The 19893-nt window shown below is 35.1% G+C and overlaps 3 protein-coding genes across 9 annotated transcripts; 2 read left to right on the forward strand and 1 right to left on the reverse strand.

Annotated features, from left to right (window-relative positions):
- The first annotated feature begins 4041 nt into the window (after positions 1-4041).
- On the forward strand, positions 4042-9876 carry LOC108218718 (sucrose-phosphate synthase 4). Its single transcript, XM_017391795.2, has 14 exons — positions 4042-4332; positions 4893-4982; positions 5275-5522; positions 5629-5692; positions 5925-6124; positions 6229-6709; positions 6809-6940; positions 7085-7216; positions 7312-7488; positions 7791-7844; positions 7959-8021; positions 8150-8992; positions 9099-9226; positions 9350-9876. Exons 1-14 carry the CDS (start codon positions 4042-4044, stop codon positions 9618-9620), a joined length of 3174 nt encoding a protein of 1057 aa, XP_017247284.1. The 3' UTR covers positions 9621-9876.
- Positions 4332-14720, reverse strand: LOC108218719 (uncharacterized). 7 transcript variants are annotated; one of them, XR_010291200.1, is made up of 14 exons: positions 14546-14720; positions 14351-14437; positions 12829-12962; positions 12373-12431; positions 12236-12290; positions 12103-12153; positions 11857-11905; positions 11514-11554; positions 11348-11449; positions 10801-10848; positions 10580-10699; positions 10099-10269; positions 4913-5013; positions 4332-4507 (listed from the first exon to the last, which is right to left on the reverse strand). XR_010291200.1 is itself a non-coding variant. In XM_064091684.1 (12 exons), the coding sequence occupies exons 1-12, from the start codon at positions 14592-14594 to the stop codon at positions 10198-10200; spliced, it is 867 nt and encodes a 288-aa protein (XP_063947754.1). In that variant the 5' UTR covers positions 14595-14720; the 3' UTR covers positions 9648-10197. The 7 variants fall into 7 exon arrangements, 5 of the variants coding, with proteins under 5 accessions (XP_063947754.1, XP_017247286.1, XP_063947756.1 ...); XR_010291201.1 differs by lacking the exon at positions 4913-5013; XM_064091684.1 differs by lacking the exons at positions 4332-4507; positions 4913-5013 and having other exon boundaries at positions 9648-10269.
- A 1012-nt stretch (positions 14721-15732) lies between these two features.
- On the forward strand, positions 15733-19488 carry LOC108216117 (uncharacterized). Its single transcript, XM_017388797.2, has 5 exons — positions 15733-16194; positions 17025-17095; positions 17594-17699; positions 18436-18568; positions 19071-19488. The coding sequence occupies exons 1-5, from the start codon at positions 16106-16108 to the stop codon at positions 19233-19235; spliced, it is 564 nt and encodes a 187-aa protein (XP_017244286.1). The 5' UTR covers positions 15733-16105; the 3' UTR covers positions 19236-19488.
- The last annotated feature ends 405 nt before the right edge of the window (positions 19489-19893 follow it).

Consider the following 19893-nt stretch of genomic DNA (forward strand, 5'->3'; position numbering starts at 1 on the left):
ATAATCTTCTAAATTTTAATACTATATTCGTTTTAAGAGCAATATATAAAACTGAAATATTATCACTTAAACATATTAATTACGTATGATAATTTCATGTTTTGTGTATATAGGATTACATCCAAAATATTCTTTAAAAAATGACTTGTTTAAAAATTATAATGACAAGTTTTATAAATACGCAAGTTTTTTGATCGACATGACAGTAAAAAAGAACAATAATTTACCCTTCGGGCTTGATTTACTAGGGTGATTTGATTCCTCCTGGTACCTTAAAGTTAAAACCAAGATTCTACGTATCATCAAACATCATATATAACTGATGAGTGATGAACGGCTTGTAATATCATTTTTACCTACAGAATTTCTAAGAATTAAAGATATTAGATACTTCAATTCCAATATATCAAAATAAAACAAAATTTATCAGACCTTCACCTAGTTCACGTATGATTTCAAAATATTAAGAAAGTTACTGTCTATATCGGATTTTATTATATTCTGACATACATATACTCCCTTCGTCCCAGTGATTAGTATACGTATGAAAAGTGACACGGAGGTTAAGAAAAAGTGTAATTTGGTGAGGAAAAGTAAGAAAAGTGGGTGAAGTAATGGGAACTATTAATATTTAAGGTGTAAAATGAGTGTGGTGTTAGTAAAATGGTGGGACCTATCAATATTTAATGTATAAAGTGGGTGTAGTGGAAGAAGGTAGTGGATGTAGTTAATTTTTTTATATTATAAAAGTTTACTATTTTTGGTATGTATACAATTGATGGGACGTCCCAAAAAGGAAACTGTATACAATCCAGTGGGACGAAGGGAGTATACTATTACAACAGTACGATTCACACTTTTTCATCCCAGTAAAATATTTGACGATATTTTAATGTTAGTGTAATGAACTAACTTCGCAAACAATTATCTTCGTAATCTTCGTAAAAAGTATTTTCTCCTGTCGTGGCCATTCACATGTTTAAAAAAGAAAATTATATTCAATCTGACAAATAATAGGTAAATTATACTTCAATATAATAATTTGAAATTTAGGCTATTTTTATTTGATGGAAAATAACTTAAATGGAAAAAGTACCAGAAGGGTAAATTGAAATGTTCTGTTTATTTATAAATTATAAATAATTTATTTTAAAAATATCACAAACATGTTTTGTGGGCGTTTTGTTTTGTGCTCTGTTCTAAAAATCAGTAATTAATTACTGATGAATTTCGATGTCTCTGATTAATTACTGATGAATTTCGATGTCTTTACCAATTAAATTCGATTCCCGTTCTTGGTTTTATGTTACGCAATGCACACAATATGTTGGCATAATTATGAGGAAAAAGTAAATGTAACTGTAGAAATTTAATCAGAAGAAAAGAAAGGAAAGAAGAGTGCCCAAATTGCAAATTTGGGATTTTCTAGGGAACTTTTAAATAATTTTTTTCCCAACCAGTTGATAGCAAGTCACGGAGGGCGACCACAGTGGTCTGTCAAGATGAAGAACACGAAGCTTGTTTTGGCTCTATAATATTCTTATTCATAGATGTACAAAATACATATACCTTAAAATTGGTTTGCGTGATTATTCGTTACAGAAGAGAATGAGATAATATATAGAGGATATGAATGGTGGGAAAAAGTGATAAGAAAAGGGGTTTAAACCAATTGGATATTCCAAGAAATATCCAAAACATTGAGGGTGGCAATTCAATTCAGCCCCATACTCATGATGCTTATTGCATTCTTCATATTCTTCTCCTTTTGATGTAACCTTCTCCCGCTACTTGTCCCTCTTGTTTCCTTCTTGCTATTTCCCCTCCAACGCCAATATTACAGAGAGCATCTTACACCAATTTCCCGAATCAATGAGACTTGAATTCCCGACCTCCGGCAAAAAGTTATTATAATACTTAATCACCAGTGTTTTATTATTAAAAAAAAAAAAAAAGAAGAAGCAGCTTATAAATTTAGCCAAAGTACTAAACATTTTCACAAACAATGCACCTGGATAATTAATCTCTCTTAATGTTTTTTTTATTTTTCCTATGCATGAAAAAAAATACTAGAAATGAAGATGGTGTGAGCCGAAATCCTTGTCAATTAATTGGAATGAATACTCTTGGCGCACATAGTGAGATATATGGCATATTTTACTTTTACGCATCCGATACCACAAATATTAGCATCTTTTCTTTTTCCCCGTTCTTTCCTCCTATACTAAAAAACCCCTTCTGATGGTGGCTTGGCCGATTAGCATATAAATAGGCCGACACGTATCGGCAAGTTTCTAGATTTACTAGCAATATACTACATGAAGGAATCAGGATTTTAACTATTGGGAAAATCGATTGTTATTAGAGCTAGCTATCTGACGATCGTAATTAAACGACTTCACAAGAAAAAAGGAAAGGAAATTATAAATCCTCTTTGTGTTGAATATCAAATTCCCAAAATCCCATTATTGTGAATGATGGTTTAATTCTTTCACTCTTGAGTCTTAGAGTCGAGTTCAATAAACTATACGAATAGTTTAAATTCGAGCTCAACTCGATAATAATTAAACCAAATATTTAAATATCTTATTAACTGAATTCAAATATTTTATTAATGATTTGTGTTATCTGTTTATTCTTTTCTAGGAATGCGAAACATATAAACAATCGAGTCATTGATACTCAATATATTAATTAATTCCGTGACAATCTGAATTATATTATTGGGGGCAGAGATTATAATATAATTACAAGTTCATTAGTCCTGGACCAGAACCAGAAACAAAACCTGCCAAAGATATTAATACTGATATTATGCATATGTCGACGATGCATTTGTAAAAAATTGCCAACTAGTTGATAACATTACAACGGCTGTGGCTTGTAGTGGTATATTGACAAAAATCATTCATCATCGGGTCTATTTATAGTTTCTACACTTATCATGCACGAATAGCCAACCACGTAAATAAGAAAAATAATACGCTATATATAACCCGCTCTTGTCTATTTTTTCAATTTACTCAAATGTAAGCTAACCGTCCGATTTACTTGAATTCAGGTATCTTGGGAACCGTTTAGATAAATTTAGAAGAATTTTAAATTATAGGTGATTTATTATTTATTAAAAATATAATTAAAAAAATAGATAGATTATTTGTTTCATTCTTAATGTTGATTTTAGTTTAAAAAATAAATTAATTAAAAGAGTACATAATCAACTTCTGGTTTATGATTTATTTTTCATAGTGAACTTCTTTTAAGGGCTAGTGCTAAAAATATCAATTGGATTAAGATCTTTCTGATTTCTGGTTCCCCGTATATTTGTGCGAGTAATATCTCAGTCGGGACTCGGGACTCAATTATACTTCCACCATCCCAAATTAAATGAGCTAGTTGACTTTGGGCACGTAATTTAATGCGCATTGACCGTCTAGTTCCGAAATTTATTTTTTTAATTTTCTTTTTGTAAACGAAAATTACATATTTAAATTTTTATTTGCAAAAATAAAATTTTAAAAATAAGTAACGTAGCTATGCGGTCGATGAACCTTAAAGTGCGTGCCCGAAATCAACGAGTTCATCTAATTTGAGATGGACGAAGTAATCTAATTATGTTCTAGATTAAGCACCTAGGTACGGACATGCAAGCAAGTTTCTCCCATACATACGAACTATTAGCAAAGTACTCCACATTTCTCACATTTTAACAAAATAATCCATAAAACTAATACTAGAAAAAGGGAAAACTGAACTCTGTCTGCGAATTTCACAGAAAAACAATAATAAGATAATTGTGGTCTTACGTGTGGTGAGAATATAAGAAAGAATAGGGATATGATAGATTATATTCCAGGCCTTTAAAAGGTTCTTATTTATTTCGCAATATTCATTAAGTTATTAGCTAACTATAAATATACAAGCTGGCCTCAACCAAAACCATTTGAAAACAAAAACTTTCTCTGGTCTCTCCCAGAGAACCATCTCCTTCTCTGTTTCTCTGCACTTGCTGACTACATGTACTGATAGAGGGAGGGATCAATGGCGCGAAACGAATGGATAAACGGGTATTTAGAGGCGATATTGGATGCAGGAACCGTGTTGGCGAGCAGCAAAGGGAGACTAGAGGAAGCTGCAGGCAAGGAGAGAAGTGATGGTAATCCTGATGCTATTAAGAGTATGGGAAAAGAGTTCGAGGACAAGTTGAATTTGGAGAAGTTTGAAGGTGGGAAAGATAAATCTGCTGAGAAGCTGTTTAGTCCGACTAATTACTTTGTTGAAGAGGTTGTTAATAGCTTTGATGAAACTGACCTCCATAGAACTTGGCTTAAGGTACCTCCTTCATCTCTGTATTATCCACAAACACCAGATTTTCGATTAATTATACTCTGAATGACCATGTGTTGTGTGTGGATGTGTGTTCTTATGCGGTGTGCCTTTGTTTGACGTCCTTTTCTCTTCCCCTGCATCCATCCAAACATGCCATACTGCAACAGGTGTACTTGACCTGTTTTGAAAACGAAATAGGAAATGACTTCTACAGAAATTTAAATACTCACAGTTACGTGATATATCTGGAATAGTATTAAGTTATCTTTGGTTATCAAGAAACATAAGAATTCAGTGAGATATGAAAGAAAACAACACTCAATCACATTTAGCGCATTGTCATTAGCATTTTTGAATAACTAAGACATTCCGAGATGTCACGTTAAAAGTTAAAACCTGGTAGCAGAAGGTTGGGAAGGAGCATGGAATCATATGCTCCACATAAATAGAAGTCACTTTTTGTTATGGTGCGTGTGTGTGTGAAATCCTCTTTATGTGAAGTCTAGTTTAGTTTCTATGAAGTGAATAAGTGAGAAAATAGTTGTGAATGAAATGAAATGCAGGTGATTGCAACAAGGAATACCCGTGCCCGCAGTAACAGACTGGAGAATATGTGCTGGCGTATCTGGCATCTTGCTCGTAAAAAGAAACAGGTCTCTTTCTCGATTCTCATTCTGTACATATCTGTAATGTAAAAACTTAAGCATCCAAGTACATCAATACTCAACATTCAGACTATGTGCCACTTGCCTCCTATATTCTACAGTTCATTCATGTGTGTGTGTCAAGCTTGGGTCAATAACTTAACAAAGTTCATTATTCTAAAATGTAAAAATTAAAATTATGAGCATATAAAAATTAAAATTAAACTCTTAACACATGTATAGAAAGTATGAAGTATTGAAAGATTAGTATGTGATGATTTCAAAAATAAATAATGTACAGATAGCATGGGATGCTGCACAAAGGCTGGCAAAACGAAGAATGGAACGTGAGATGGGCCGAAATGATGCTCATGACGATCTTTCTGAACTGTCGGAAGGAGAAAAGGAGAAAGCTGAAGTGATGAATCAATTGGAGATGACAATGGCGCCTGCAAATTCTATGGGAAAACTGGGAAGAGTTAATTCGGAAATGCAAATTTGGTCAGATGAGACTAGCAGCTCTAAGCAACATTACATTGTCTTGATCAGGTTTAACTATTTCATCAATGTTACTTTCTGCTCTCTTTAACTATTGTCATAAACTACTACTCGGTTGAAAGAATGAGTTTCAACTTCTGTACATGTTTTCATGTAGTCTTCATGGACTGGTACGAGGAGAGAATATGGAACTGGGACGAGATTCTGACACTGGTGGTCAGGTACTAAAAGATGTCAAAGCATATATATATATAGAAATAGAGAGATGAGAAGTAGGATCGGGCTCTACGGCTATAACTGAACAGAGACTGATACCTCTTTACATAGTTGATAGGTGGAGTGAGCTCGGGAGATTAGAGGCCTAACTTATTTTGTGCTACATTTTCAAGCATAGATGGCTTACTATAGAGTACAATTTCCTCTTGGCATTTATTAACACTATACATGTTTCAGGTGAAATATGTGGTGGAGCTAGCCAGGGCTTTGGCAGACATGAAGGGGGTGTATCGAGTCGATCTACTGACCCGACAGATTACATGTGCGGATGTTGATTCAAGCTATGGTGAGCCGATTGAGATGTTGTCAAGTCCGTCTGAAGATTCTGGTGGCTGCGGTGCTTACTTGATCCGTATCCCCTGCGGACCTCCTAACAAGTAACTATAATTATGTCTACAGCTTTTATACATATAGTATATAGTGTATAGTACGCATTCCCCTTCAAGAATTTGACAGTAAAACTTGCATTACTTTTGCATAGGTACATTCCAAAGGAATCACTATGGCCATATATACCTGAATTTGTTGATGGAGCTTTAAGTCATATTGTGAACGTGGCAAGAGGTTTAGGTGAACAGGTCGATGCGGGGAAACCACTGTGGCCACACGTGATCCACGGCCACTATGCAGATGCTGGGGAAGTGGCAGCACGCTTGTCAGGGGCGCTCAATGTGCCTATGGTCCTAACAGGGCATTCCCTGGGACGAAACAAATTTGAGCAGCTCCTGAAACAAGGAAGATTCTCTAGAGAGGACATCAATTCTACCTACAAGATATTGAGGAGGATTGAAGGTGAAGAGTTCGGATTAGATGCCACTGAAATGGTGGTGACAAGCACAAGGCAGGAGATAGAAGAACAATGGGGCTTATATGATGGTTTTGATATCAAATTGGAGAGGAAGCTTCGAGTTAGGAGACGGAGGGGAGTGAGTTGCTTGGGGAGATACATGCCAAGAATGGTGGTAAGTAATATGAGATATCTATAAGCTTAATCATTCAAGCTTTTACAAAGCTTTCAAATCATACTAACAATACTGTTCCGAATATGTGCATGGAACTAGGTAATACCACCTGGTATGGACTTCAGCTATGTCACAACAGAAGATTCATTAGAAGGCGAAGGAGATCTTAAGTCACTAATTGGCACGGGCAGAGCTGAAAGCAAAAAACCTATACCTCCAATATGGTCAGAGGTTAGCCATCTATTGCTACATCTTATCTGATAGCGCAACTAAATTATCCTCCCAGGGTAGTTCAAACTAATGGTCCTGTTTCTTACCTCTCTAGTTTATCTGCATATATAAATAAGCTCTATCATGGACATTATATTTTTGCAGGTGATGAGGTTTTTTACAAACCCACACAAACCTATGATACTGGCATTGTCTCGTCCAGATCCTAAAAAAAATGTGACAACTTTGCTCAAGGCTTTTGGAGAATGCAAACCGCTTCGGGAACTAGCTAACTTGGTATCATCACATCTTTCTGCAAATAGTCAAACAGAAACTGAAAGCTCATCCAATATTGGTTCTTAGCTATGACTGATCATAGTTGTCACTTGCAGGCGCTAATACTTGGTAACAGAGATGACATAGAAGAGATGCATAACAGCAGCTCAGCTGTTCTTACCACAGTACTGAAGCTCATTGACAAGTACGATTTGTATGGTCAAGTAGCCTACCCAAAGCATCACAAGCAGACAGATGTCCCAGAGATATATCGCCTAGCTACAAAAACCAAGGTAATTTACTTGCACCAAGTATATATGATAAGCGACAGTATGAACTATGAACTAAAAGATCATATACATGTAACATGAATTCATACCTAAAAGATCAGTACGTGGAGATATTAACGATAGCAGGAGACTCCTGCTATCGTGATATTAACGATAGCAGGAGTCCTAATAAGATATACATTGAACTGTGATCCTCCATCTGTTATCATCCAACAAGATATTGGGTTTCCATTTCTTGACCTTCGTTTTAAGAGGATAACAATGTCAAGAGTAACACTTATATAATTCCTTTCTTTTACTCTCAGGGTGTGTTCATCAACCCAGCTCTTGTGGAACCATTTGGTCTCACTATCATAGAGGTAAATTATAGCTGCTGCACTCTGAGATCTGAAAATTAGCAACAGTTTATTCTCTGACAACTTCCTAGGTTATTGGAATGTGCAATTATATGCATAAATCACTCCTTTCTGCAGGCATCAGCTTATGGTTTACCCGTTGTTGCCACAAAAAATGGAGGCCCTGTGGACATACTAAAGGTAAACTTACAACACAATATTCTCAATGTTGGTTTCCATACTGGCTGGCACTTGAACAAATAACTGACTCTGTCTTTTCTTCCCATCAAATTTCTTGAAACTAACAAGGCGTCAATTGCTTATTACAGGCACTCAATAACGGGCTTCTTATCGACCCTCATGACCAGAAAGCAATAGAAGATGCTCTCCTAAAGCTTGTAGCGGACAAAACTCTTTGGCTTGACTGCCGGAAAAATGGCCTAAAAAATATCCACCGCTTTTCATGGCCAGAACACTGTCGCAATTATCTCTCCTACGTGGAACGATGCAGAAATCGCCAACCCACTACTCGTCTCGAGATCATGCCAACTATTGAAGAACCGATGAGTGAGTCCTTACGTGATGTTGACGATCTCTCTTTGAGATTCTCCATTGATGTAGACATGAAGGTCAGTGGAAGTGGAGACCTTGATGGAGCGAGCAGAGAGAAGGAACTTATCGAAACCTTAACTCAAATGGCCTCCTCTAATGGAAAGTCCAGCGGTAGCTACTTCCCAGGAAGAAGGCAAGGCCTGTACGTAATTGCAACTGACTGTTACAACAGCAGTGGTTCCTGCACCGAAACCTTATCATTAGTCATCCAGAATGTTATGAAAGCTGCAGGCTCCAAGACAGGCCAGATAGGTTTTGTCTTGTTAACAGGTCTAACTTTACAGGAGACAAGGGAAGCTTTTAAGACGTCTCAATTGAACATAGAAGATTTTGATGCCCTGATTTGTAGCAGCGGAAGCGAAATGTATTTCCCATGGAGAGATTTAGTATTAGATAAAGATTATGAAGGCCATATCGAGTATCGGTGGCCAGCAGAAAATGTTAGATCGATGGTGATGAGACTCGCTATGATAGAGGAGGATACGGAGGCTGAATCAGTGCATTATATGAGTGCATGTAGCTCCAGATGTTACTCTTATAGCATTAAACCAGGAGCCAAGGTAGAATTTTTCTGCTCAAGAGATAAAAGAAGAAAAGAAAAAAACTTCAAGCACATTTGAAAGGTCAAAATACTGACAATCTTTTTGTTTTTAATTGGTTTGACAGACTAGAAGAATTGATGATTTACGCCAAAGGTTAAGAATGAGGGCCTTTCGTTGCAACCTTGTCTACTCGCATGCTGGATCGAGATTAAATGTGATGCCTTTATTTGCATCAAGAGCACAATCACTACGGTAAACCTTTTTCTTTGTCCTGTCTTAATGTGCTTGTTCTGGTATGATGTACAAATAATGTCCACAGAGACATTGCACCCGCTTCGAGATTTAATGCGTGCTCTTAACTATACATGTTTGCAGGTATCTATCAGTTAGATGGGGCATTGAAATGTCTAAAATGGTTGTCTTCGTGGGGGAGAAAGGGGATACAGACTATGAAGACCTGCTTGTTGGACTCCACAAGACTGTTATCCTTAGAGGGTGTGTAGAATATGCATGTGAGATGCTCAGAAGCGAAGACAGCTTTAAAAGGGAAGATTTGGTCCCCAAAGATAGCCCAACCACTGCCTACGCAGAGGGGTATGAAGCCCAAGATATTTCCACAGCTCTGGAGACTGTTGGGATCATGTGATGGGTTATTTTCACTATTCCAATAACGTTCTTTTCTCTTCTATTGCATTTCTGTAATTAATTTCAGGGAGGAGGGATGTGGTGGAAGCTTATAATCGATACATTAAATAGAAGGAACTATATGATTTCACCAAAAACATCAGAATTCAGAATTTACTTTGTATACGTAGGTAATCAGGTCTGCTGAAAAGCTACTTATAACTTCGATCTTTATGTAAATAACAGGCATCAAAATACTACTTTGATAGTTTGATGAACACTATGATCAATACTTCCGGTGAAGTTTAAAGACCAACACAAAGGCTTTCATAATTATTTACTATTTTAGCACATGTATTTTATATTACCACCATAAGACCAGCTTACTGTTATGAATCATATGATAGTACACTTCAACTTCTACCATATCAGATAGTATACCTGTCCCAGCATATTAAGTCATACAATTTAAAGGAATATATATCACTAGATGTGTTTACCTTCCAACTTAGAATGATGTAAGGTGTTTCTCAAATGTGCACACTGAGTTATGAAGCCAGAACCCCACATATTCAATTTTCAAGCATCTTCCGTGAGTTTCATTGTGCACAACCAAGTTCTACCTTATATTCCATTCCGCAAACACATTTAACCATGTTCGAAATTTCCTGCTTCAAAAAAATCCGACACAGAAAAAAATTCACTAAGAAAATGAATGAATGACAGGAAGTGAGCACAGGTTAAATCTTAAAATTATGATATTTGAAGATGGATATAATCAAATTGTGGTAATATTAATATTTAAAGAAAAAAATTATATATTAAAACCTTTCTGACATTTACAGTTAAAGTTTTAGGTCAAAATGATAGGAAAATATCAAAAACAAAACTAATACAGGGTTTTTTTACAGCCAACCACCAGTGAAATCCTACTTGTCTAATTTGTGGGAAGGTAGGTACAAAATTAAAATAAATAATTACCTTCAACATCTCAATCTGATTCTGCAGAGACTGCAAATACTCATTTTCTCCAGCTTTGTCAGACAACAGCGCTTCAATCTCATCTTTAAGGTTCTTTGTATCCATTTCCTTGAGTTCCGGCTGCAAATGATACTATATTAACTGACTTTCTACTATTATCAATCGGATAAAGAGAAATGAAAGATGAACAAGTACAGCTCATTTTCTTAAGTATAACAAACCTTATACTCTCTCATTCTACTCTTCATCAACTCGATAGATTGATTCACCTGTTAGTGAAACAAACCACGATATAACACATTAAAAAGACAATAGCAACAATAAAAAATGAGGTGATGAAAGTTGTATAGAGAAAGGCATTGTGACGTGATTTAATCTTCTCAATTGATATTAAGATATATAATTTGGACATGTTTATTTGCAGAAACTTAATTACATACAGACCCATGCCCTAGAAGACCTCTTATTACATGAGAGACGACCAATGCATCTATTAGACTTAAATCCTAGAGCTTTTATTACCAAGAGAAGAGGGATATCTTCTGTGCTTTAAGGCAATGGACGAGATTCCAACATTTGGTATTTAGTCACAAGGTTGCTTGGTTTTTTTACCAAATCAAGACACTTAACTACAAGGAAATCAAGAAACATTTATCACTTGAGAAAGGGCAAAGGTCATTAATGACATCGAGAAGGAACTCAATTTTCTCAACGTAGTATATAAAACTACCTTAACCAACATTAGAGGAATAGATTTCCCATCTGTACCTTACTGCCCTCTGAAACAAGCTCAGACTTCATCTGTGTCAATGAATCAAACTTAGTTTTAGCAGCATCTATATTTTCCATCAGGTTCTTCTCTGGGCTATCCTGAAACTCCAACAATTATATAACATCAGCAATTCCATGCGGCCATATAACAAAGAGGGTATACCAAATTGTCTGTGATGAGATAGCTCCCGACATTAGAATTGCCTGCAAGGTAAGTTCAACAGCAACATGAGTATTAATGACTTCTTCCAAGTAAATAACCCACTATCAACAAAGCAGATTTGCTGCATCCAACAGCTAATTTATATTGCTAATGAAACATGCCAATTATAAAGTAGTTTTTTAATGATTATTAGCAGGTAACATAGCTCAGCTCAGATAAAGACACTTAGCCATTCTCATAATCTAAATGCGGTATAGCTTTTGGTTCGGCATAATATCAAGAATCAATAGGGGAAGATACCCACACCGACACACATGACAGAAGAAATACATAGAACATTTACCATCTATGAATGCTGCTTTACCAGCTTCTTCATTTATGCCATCCTTGACCTATACAATATGATATCAGCTCTGAGGAATATGATCAAAAATATAAGATAAATCATACATCAGAAAGCTGACCATCTCGGTCAGGGTCCCTGTCTGTTTAACTATCATACACCCCTCGTCATTAGTAATCCAACCATTTCTGGCTTCTCAGATAAGTAAGCAGTGGATAACTTCATGAAATCTTGTAATAAAATTACCAGCAACCTTTCTCCTACCTTCAAGCTAGGTTTACAGGCACTGATCCAGTCCTATACAAAGAAGAAGAAGCCTCAACTTAATAGAGCATTGACTTTTTCTACAAAAAGTACATGACATAAAAGATTATCGAACCTGTAGTTTTTGAAATTTGGTGGTTAAATCTTCATCAACTTCTCTGTAGTAGGTCCTGTAGCAGTAGGAAAAAGTGTCAGCATCAATTAACACAATACATGTATGTAAACATGCATACAAAGTCCAGTCTAGAGTACCTCTTTTCATCAAGTTTTGCTGACAAGTTTGCTTGTTCTTGTAGAATAAGTGTCATTGTCTATATCACAGAAGCCAGGGATGATAAGTAGAAGATATAAAAATTAGCTTCAGATTAATTGATACTAACGCTCTGCATATGATAATCTATGCATGTAGTTAATGTAGCTCAAAAATTACTATAGATAGAAAGAGATCATCTATCCTTTCATACATAGTATTATTGATATGTAAAGAGAATCAGAAATATACTGCTCGAGAAAAAACAATAGTGACAGCATTCATAAATCCCTTATAAAGAGATCTTATGTATTACTGGTCATGAAACTTGGCTTTTTAACAAAGTGCTATATATATAATGTGAACAGATGTAAATGTAAAACATCTGCAAAACTTTTCACTACTTACAACCAGCATTAGTCCTCTTGTAGCAGACAAAAATAATAGAGAAAGGTTACCTGGCTAAGAGATTGTGAATCCAATTCCATTTCATTTAATTTTCGCTGCTTAAGCAAAATCTGTGAGCAAATCTCACCCTTTTCCTTGACCATCAGGTCAGTGTCCTCTTTAAGCCGCTTGGTTTCAGATTTCGCTGCATCAACATCAAATAACTATAATACGGAAATAGCATTGTACCAGAACAGAATTGCAGCTCTTAATTGTATCTAAAAAGCAATGGTTTTATTGCAAATGCCAATAACTGACAGAAAGTTTGAAACCAAATATCAACCTGTATAGGATTTAAAATATGAAAGAAAGACTTCAATTGTTAAAAACTCATGTAGGGTGTAGAATAGTTAATGTTTTGTAATTATGACACTAAGAGCTACAATTAAATGGTAATTATATGGACAAAATGAAAAAGAAATCTTACTATCTGATGCAATAACATTTCTCTATTAAACAGGGCAAGAAGTTCAAATTGGAAAAGGAAAATTGTAAGACTCAGATAGAGAATGTGTAGCCGTTTCTAAATAAAGTTTAATGATTTAAGCATCCTCATAATACATTTTTGAGTTCTGCTGTACATGTCATGCAAGCCCGGGCACAGCTCTTAACAGGCCAGCTCAAAGTCAAAATGGATAAATATTGATCAGATATAAGGAGTTCATCACATATTTTCTTACTGTTCATGGGCCTAAAAATTTAACAGGAAAATTAACACACCAGCAAGTTCTTCCTCCTCCTACCCTCAAATTCCTTAAAAGTTCAAGAAGAAATCAAAAGCTCCTAGATATGCTTAAGGAAGAACAAAGTATGACCAGAATAAACAATCTATGAGAAATTGTGATCCAAAAGTGTAGAAAACCACAGTCAACAATATCAGAACTTGACTTCAGCATTGAAACTTTAGCACTGTGTTAAAATACCTAAACTCCTAAAACCATGACAGGTACAACTGCAGAAACTATTGCTTGAATCTTCACCATGGTTGCAATACCTTCTTATTTTTGCCGTTAAATTATATTGTGATATCTGTTTACACTGTTGTCTTGGAATGTGTAAGAAATCCGGAAAGCCTTTGTCAAACTCAAATACAAAAACTCCCACTCCATATACAACTATCACAACAGCCAGCTTATTGCATAAATAATAAATCAACAGCCGAGATCAGAGAGACCTATAGCTCTCAAAGTTGCTGCACACACATTGCCAAGGAGTAAAGAAGAGCACACAGATGCAACTGAAATCTTACTTTTGAGTCAAACTATTATTTCTCTAGTTAGATGTCATACAATCCAGTACCAGCACACAGAGATAAATAGTAAATTTATCCAGACAAGTATATGTCTAAACCCTTCCTAAATACATTTCAGCCTGTATGTATATTACAACATAACACGGAATGCGTAAGTTTCACATACTAAAGCAATCAAGCAAATAAACTGAGTACATAATAAATCAATAATGGCTGTAAACAGCAACAGAGGTCGAAATAAACGAAATTACACCGATTTATAAATAAAGAGGTAAAAAAACCTGAATCAAGGTCTTTTCGGAGAGTGTCGATTGTAGTAATCAGCTTTTGCTCTTCCACGGAGATTTTTGCCGCTTGATCCTCAACATCTATAATCACACACGCACAAACAGAGAGAGAGAGAGAGAGATTCAGAAAATCATTCAAAATTCAAAATATGTTAAAACAACTAGGGAAAATAGGGAGAGTTGATAAACCGTTCATTTGATAGCGCAAAGTCTTCATGTTCTGCAAAAACTCTTCCATTTTGTGCGCTCCGAGAGATACAGAATGTATGTAATGTTGCTTTAAATTTGAAACGAAAGTGAATTTGTAGAGAGAGAGCAGGGAACGGAACTAGAGAGAGCATTCTAGTGTAAAAAGAAATAGAGGGAAGTTGGGATTATCTGTTACGCGGACTATCCTCCTTGTTATGAGGACGGACCCCACAGGTGCCAATTTTGCCGCGTTTCGTATTTTCTTCTTGTACATACATTTTGAAATTAAAATTCATGTCGGTTCATCCATTATTTTCATTTATTTATATGTTCATAAGATATTTCTCGTGTTTTAATATAATTTAATTAAAATTATATATTTAAACAAATTAACAAATATGTAAATGTATTATATTTTGATATAATGTTGTTTAATATATATATATATATATAATATTAAAATTATAAAAAATACAAAAATTGCTAATATAACGGTGGTGTTTGGCTACAACTTAAAAGTCGGCTTACGGATTTATAAGTTAGAAGTACTTATTTCGTACTTTTTGTGTAAAAAGTTAAGAAGCACTTATAAAAACTGAGAATACTATGTGCCTGTTTGGGCGCATAATATAAGCACCTCTTTTTTCAAGAAGCCAGCTTCTACTTTTCTTAATCCGTTTGTGTAAAGAGTTGAGGATCATTTAAAAGATGTTAAGAATGTTAACTTTTGTTTTAGGATTTCTGCTTATTTCTCAAACACTTTAATCATCTATAAATCTTAACTTGCTTCTAACTTTTACTTCACCTTTTTTACTTTAAGAATAAACTCTTGTTTTAAACTCATCCAAACGGCCCCATTCTTTTGTTTCATGACTTCTACTTCTTTCTGAAACACTTTAATCACATATAAATCTTAACTTATTTCCAACTTTTAATTCACTTCTTTACTTTAAGCAAGAAGCATTTATTTCACACTCATCTAAACGGCTCCAACATATAATATAATGCTTTAAATTTATCATTCTAGTTTCACAAAATTATATATTTATTAAATTGTTTTTAAAAATTTAATTCACAGAGCATGTTGACATAATGATTTCTTGATATAATAATTAACGAGAGTAATAGGAGTATAAAAATTGTGAGAATGAGTGTGAAAAAAGTGAATGATCTAGTAATTCGTGTTTATCCGAATGGAAAGGAAATTTTAAATATTTCAAAAGTTAGGAGACCAGCCGAGCTGAGTCGCAAGAGAAAGCGACGAAGAGATTAGAGATCTGATCCATTGCGCGCGCACTCGATTTCACACACACATACTACATACACAGAGAGAGATCTGTATATCTTACTTAATTGGGGCGGGGGCAAGGGGCGGTTTAAGCATGAAATACAGAATAAAATAAAGGGTTTGGAGGTATAATTAGTATTTAGTACGAGTATATGTATTTGTAAAGCGACGTGGGAACGTCGCCAATCATTATTCCACCCCTGTTACTATTGCATCTTGTAAAGCATAAACTACTCTAAGATTGACCCTTTTTATTTCATTATTGTTCGGAAATGTGGAATCCGATTAGCAAATTGGGATCAGGAGCTGCTAATTGGTTCCACAAGAGAGTTGTTGATCCTCTTGTTCTTATCCTCAAAAGGTACTATTCCCTCTACTCTACTCGCGCTTCTATATGTTTGTAGCTACTTGATGCTCATTCAGTTTTAGTTGCAAATTAATTACATTTTATTTCACTTGGAGTCACTTTATTGTGTTTTTTATCTGCAATATTTGGGGTGGGTCGAGTTTCGGGATATTTGACATTGTTCTGTTGAGCGGAAGGGATGGAGTTTATAATTTATGAATGAGAATATAGGCGGAACGGCAGGAAGGGTGCAACATTATAGTGGGAAAAGAGAAAATGAAAGTTTCTATGATGAGGATTTGAAGATAATTACAAGTGAAGATGAGCTTTTCATCTGCAGATTTCTGGGAATGAGCTCAAGGTTTATATATATGACTGAATCGAGGGGGGAGATGAGAATATATATCTACAAAATGCTATAAATTTTATACTTTTTATTCCAACGGATCATTAGAGAATATTAGGAAGCCATAATTTTTTGGATACATGGATAAGGTTGGGCGTAAGGAATGCCATTTTCTGTGCCTATAGTAAAAAGAGGGAAACCATATTTAACATCCCCACATTGCTAAGATAAGTAGGAATTTCTTTACAAGCACAAGTCAACAATTGATGTGTATGGTAGTTGCTAGTTCGTTAACTGCTGTGTGGTAGGTTGTTGAATGGTTTGGTACTCGGGTTGCGGACTTGGACTGGAGGTGTATCCTTCCTCTCTTTTGATTACATTTATGGGGAGGACAAAGAACATGATTAATTGTCGCTTATTCGTAGAATCATTCTATAAGATAATTTTTTGAATGGAATTACTAAACGTGCATAAGGAACAAACTCTTCTGTTTTTTTAGGGGTGCTGAGCCAAAGCAATTGACACTCTCGGCTGCTCTTGGGGTCACTTTAGGAGTGTTTCCCATTTGTGGTACGTGGTCCTTTTATGGGGGTTGTGCAATTTCTTTTTCTTAACTTTTAATCTACTTGCTTAACTAACTTTTGTGTAGATGCAGCTAAACATGTATATATATGATAAGGTCAGTTACTCTGTGAGTTTGTGTTCACAGCTAGTTTGTGTCAATCCCTTCAGATAAACAATTACAAAACATTGACTACTGATCTAATCACAACATTTACACTATATCAGATCAGATCAGGCTTGATGATGTTGTATGATAGCAGGGTCTTCAGTAACGTGATTTGCCCTTGGTGTTTGGTTTTAGTTGATGCTGTTTACTGGCCTAGTTTATTAAAACCAATCAATATAGATAGACAAACAGTATTTGTGAGTTGCGACTAGGCTGTATAGTAATAGTTTTCATTAGAAATTTGTTAAAACAGCAGTTGTAAATCTATGAGAAGAAATGTACAAATGAAATGTTTCTTCACATTGCCATAATTGTTTGTTTGATATTGACATTAACAGGGGTTCCACTATTTCTTTGTGGGCTGGCCATTGCGGTGCTCGGATCTCGTTGCCATGCTCCAACGGTGATGCTTTCCAATTTTGTTGCTACTCCGCTTGAGCTGAGGTGAAATTTCCACTTCTTTACAACATCACGATATCTTTTCTCAGAATATAGTATATCTTAATGGGAAAGTTTTCCTTACTCTTCTTTGCACATAAGTGAGGCTTTAAAGGAAATTACTAAAGACATACATATGGAGAAGTGGTTAATTATCGAGTCCTTGGATTGGATACTACAACAGTTACTTTTTGACAGTGTTCTTATATGTTTAAAAAAACATAGTAATTATGTCATGTTATAACTGATTTAGTCTGATTAGCAAATGAGTCTGGTTATAGTATATTCTTCTGTGTGTTGACTATTTGAGATGAATTTATATGTTGAATTTGATATCTGCCAAACTGTATTTAAAAAGTCAGCAGTTGTTGCATAGAAGTAATAGGATGAGTAGCTGAAGTTAGTGTCTTCGTGGTTGGTATAATGATCTATGAATTGCATAAATTGTATTTGGGGGTGTAAGAACTCACAAATCCTTCGTTGGTTTTTTTTGCCATATTATGGAAATGTATATTTCTGTTGATTTGTTTTTCCTCTTCAGATACAAGGTAACTTTTCAAAGTTGTACAATAGCTGCGATCAATAAAATTTGATCTACCAAAGAAGGCTAATTAATGTACATCCATGTTTGATTATAGCAAGTCCTATTTCCATCATTACTGTTACTGTTATGGAATATATTGCGGCATGCTGACGTTCCCCCATATATTATTCTCTGATTACATCTCTTTTCACTTCCTAGTTTGGTGATACCATTCTTACGTTTTGGGGAAGTTGTAACTGGTGGACCTCATTTTCCTTTGACCTCTGATGCCTTAAAGAAGGTATTAAAAGGACAGGCTTCACAAGAGGTTTTCCAAAGTATCTTTCATGCGGTAGGTGACTGGTATAACTTTATTAAGCTTTGTTTTTTCCACGTGTTTTTAACTGGTTGTCACTACTAATAATATATGATAACAACGATATTGGGGCCAAAAAAAAAAAAGAACTATGATAAATGCGAAATTTGAGCGTTGTATGGATTTTTTTCTTAATCAATACAATAAGGTATACATGCACATCCTATTTTTTAGACTAGCAATGATATCAAAATGAGTACGACTTAGGGTACACAGATAATCGTAAAGCCTTTTTTCTTTCCTCAAGAAAGGACTTGTATCTCGGACCTTAGGGAACCTTGTAAGTTCTTAACACTGGTCACTTGAATTGTTGAAGAATAATACAACTCCTAGATAATATTATTTTGCTATACTTACAAATTCTTGAATTAAAAAATATATCCTCTGTGTGCTTCAGTGATAAAAGTTACGAAGTATCTGCTAATTGTAATTCACCTATTTGCTTAGCTAAAAAAACTTCAATGAATCTCCTTTGCAGCTTTTGGGATGGCTGGTTGCTACTCCCATCATATTTGTGGCATCGTATGTGCTGTTTTTACCCTGCTTTAAGATCTTGGTTCACAAGTTTAGTCCCATTCCTTCAAGCCCAAAGACGCCAACGTTGTCTCTAACAGATATCAAATTGAAGGTAAGAGATGTTTAATCGTCATTGAGGCTAGGAAATAGTCATTGCTGGAGACTGACAAAGTTACACATCATTGCCATGATGCTTGTACATGTTAATTTATGGATTTTAGTCGTCTTATACAAGTTTGAAGCTTCTCCCTCTTTACACACACGAAAACACAGAGTGAAAATTTGTAAGTCACTGTTGTATAAAGCTGTTACAGAAATTATAGTAGACCTGTGACTACTATTTATTTATTTTACATGCTTGCATTACATTTTTTTGGTGAGATCTTACAACGCATACTTAAATACAAATCATCATTTCAGAATATCTTGCATCTTAATTCTTGTCTAGTTGCTGATATCTTCCAAAGGTACAATTAGGTACTCATGAAAGGTGATTCTTGTATTTCTAATATCGAAGCTTAAATGAGTTTCTGCTTTTGTTTACTTTAATTTTGCTTATACGGAGTTGAATTTGGTTCAGAATAAAAAAAAAGAATGATTATATTTGCCTTTGTTTGATTGGTGTAGCTATTCATCCCTTGTTTTTCGAATATATTGTACCCCCTCTTGTAATTCTTTTCAAGCAACTTCAGATAACATAGCTGGATTAACTTGAAACAACAGAAGAAGACAATGACTTGTATAATCACACAGAAAATACTTCCACCTGCTGCTGTAGTTTACTC

The sequence above is a fragment of the Daucus carota genome, chromosome 4 (genome assembly GCF_001625215.2).
Source record: "Daucus carota subsp. sativus chromosome 4, DH1 v3.0, whole genome shotgun sequence".
Taxonomy (NCBI): domain Eukaryota; kingdom Viridiplantae; phylum Streptophyta; class Magnoliopsida; order Apiales; family Apiaceae; genus Daucus; species Daucus carota.

Excerpts from the sequence above, each read along its gene's own strand:
- LOC108218718 (XM_017391795.2), top strand. The coding sequence starts at position 4,042 with ATGGCGCGAAACGAATGGATAAACGGGTATTTAGAGGCGATATTGGAT. Across the intron at positions 6,941-7,084 it reads TACCTCCAATATGGTCAGAG|GTGATGAGGTTTTTTACAAA; the intron begins GTTAGCCATCTA and ends ATATTTTTGCAG. Across the intron at positions 7,217-7,311 it reads TTCGGGAACTAGCTAACTTG|GCGCTAATACTTGGTAACAG; the intron begins GTATCATCACAT and ends TGTCACTTGCAG.
- LOC108218719 (XM_064091684.1), bottom strand. The coding sequence starts at position 14,594 with ATGGAAGAGTTTTTGCAGAACATGAAGACTTTGCGCTATCAAATGAAC. Across the intron at positions 12,291-12,372 it reads GCAAAACTTGATGAAAAGAG|GACCTACTACAGAGAAGTTG; the intron begins GTACTCTAGACT and ends CTACTGCTACAG. Across the intron at positions 11,555-11,856 it reads TAAAGCAGCATTCATAGATG|GCAATTCTAATGTCGGGAGC; the intron begins GTAAATGTTCTA and ends CTTACCTTGCAG.
- LOC108216117 (XM_017388797.2), top strand. The coding sequence starts at position 16,106 with ATGTGGAATCCGATTAGCAAATTGGGATCAGGAGCTGCTAATTGGTTC. Across the intron at positions 16,195-17,024 it reads CTTGTTCTTATCCTCAAAAG|GGGTGCTGAGCCAAAGCAAT; the intron begins GTACTATTCCCT and ends CTGTTTTTTTAG. Across the intron at positions 17,096-17,593 it reads AGGAGTGTTTCCCATTTGTG|GGGTTCCACTATTTCTTTGT; the intron begins GTACGTGGTCCT and ends TGACATTAACAG.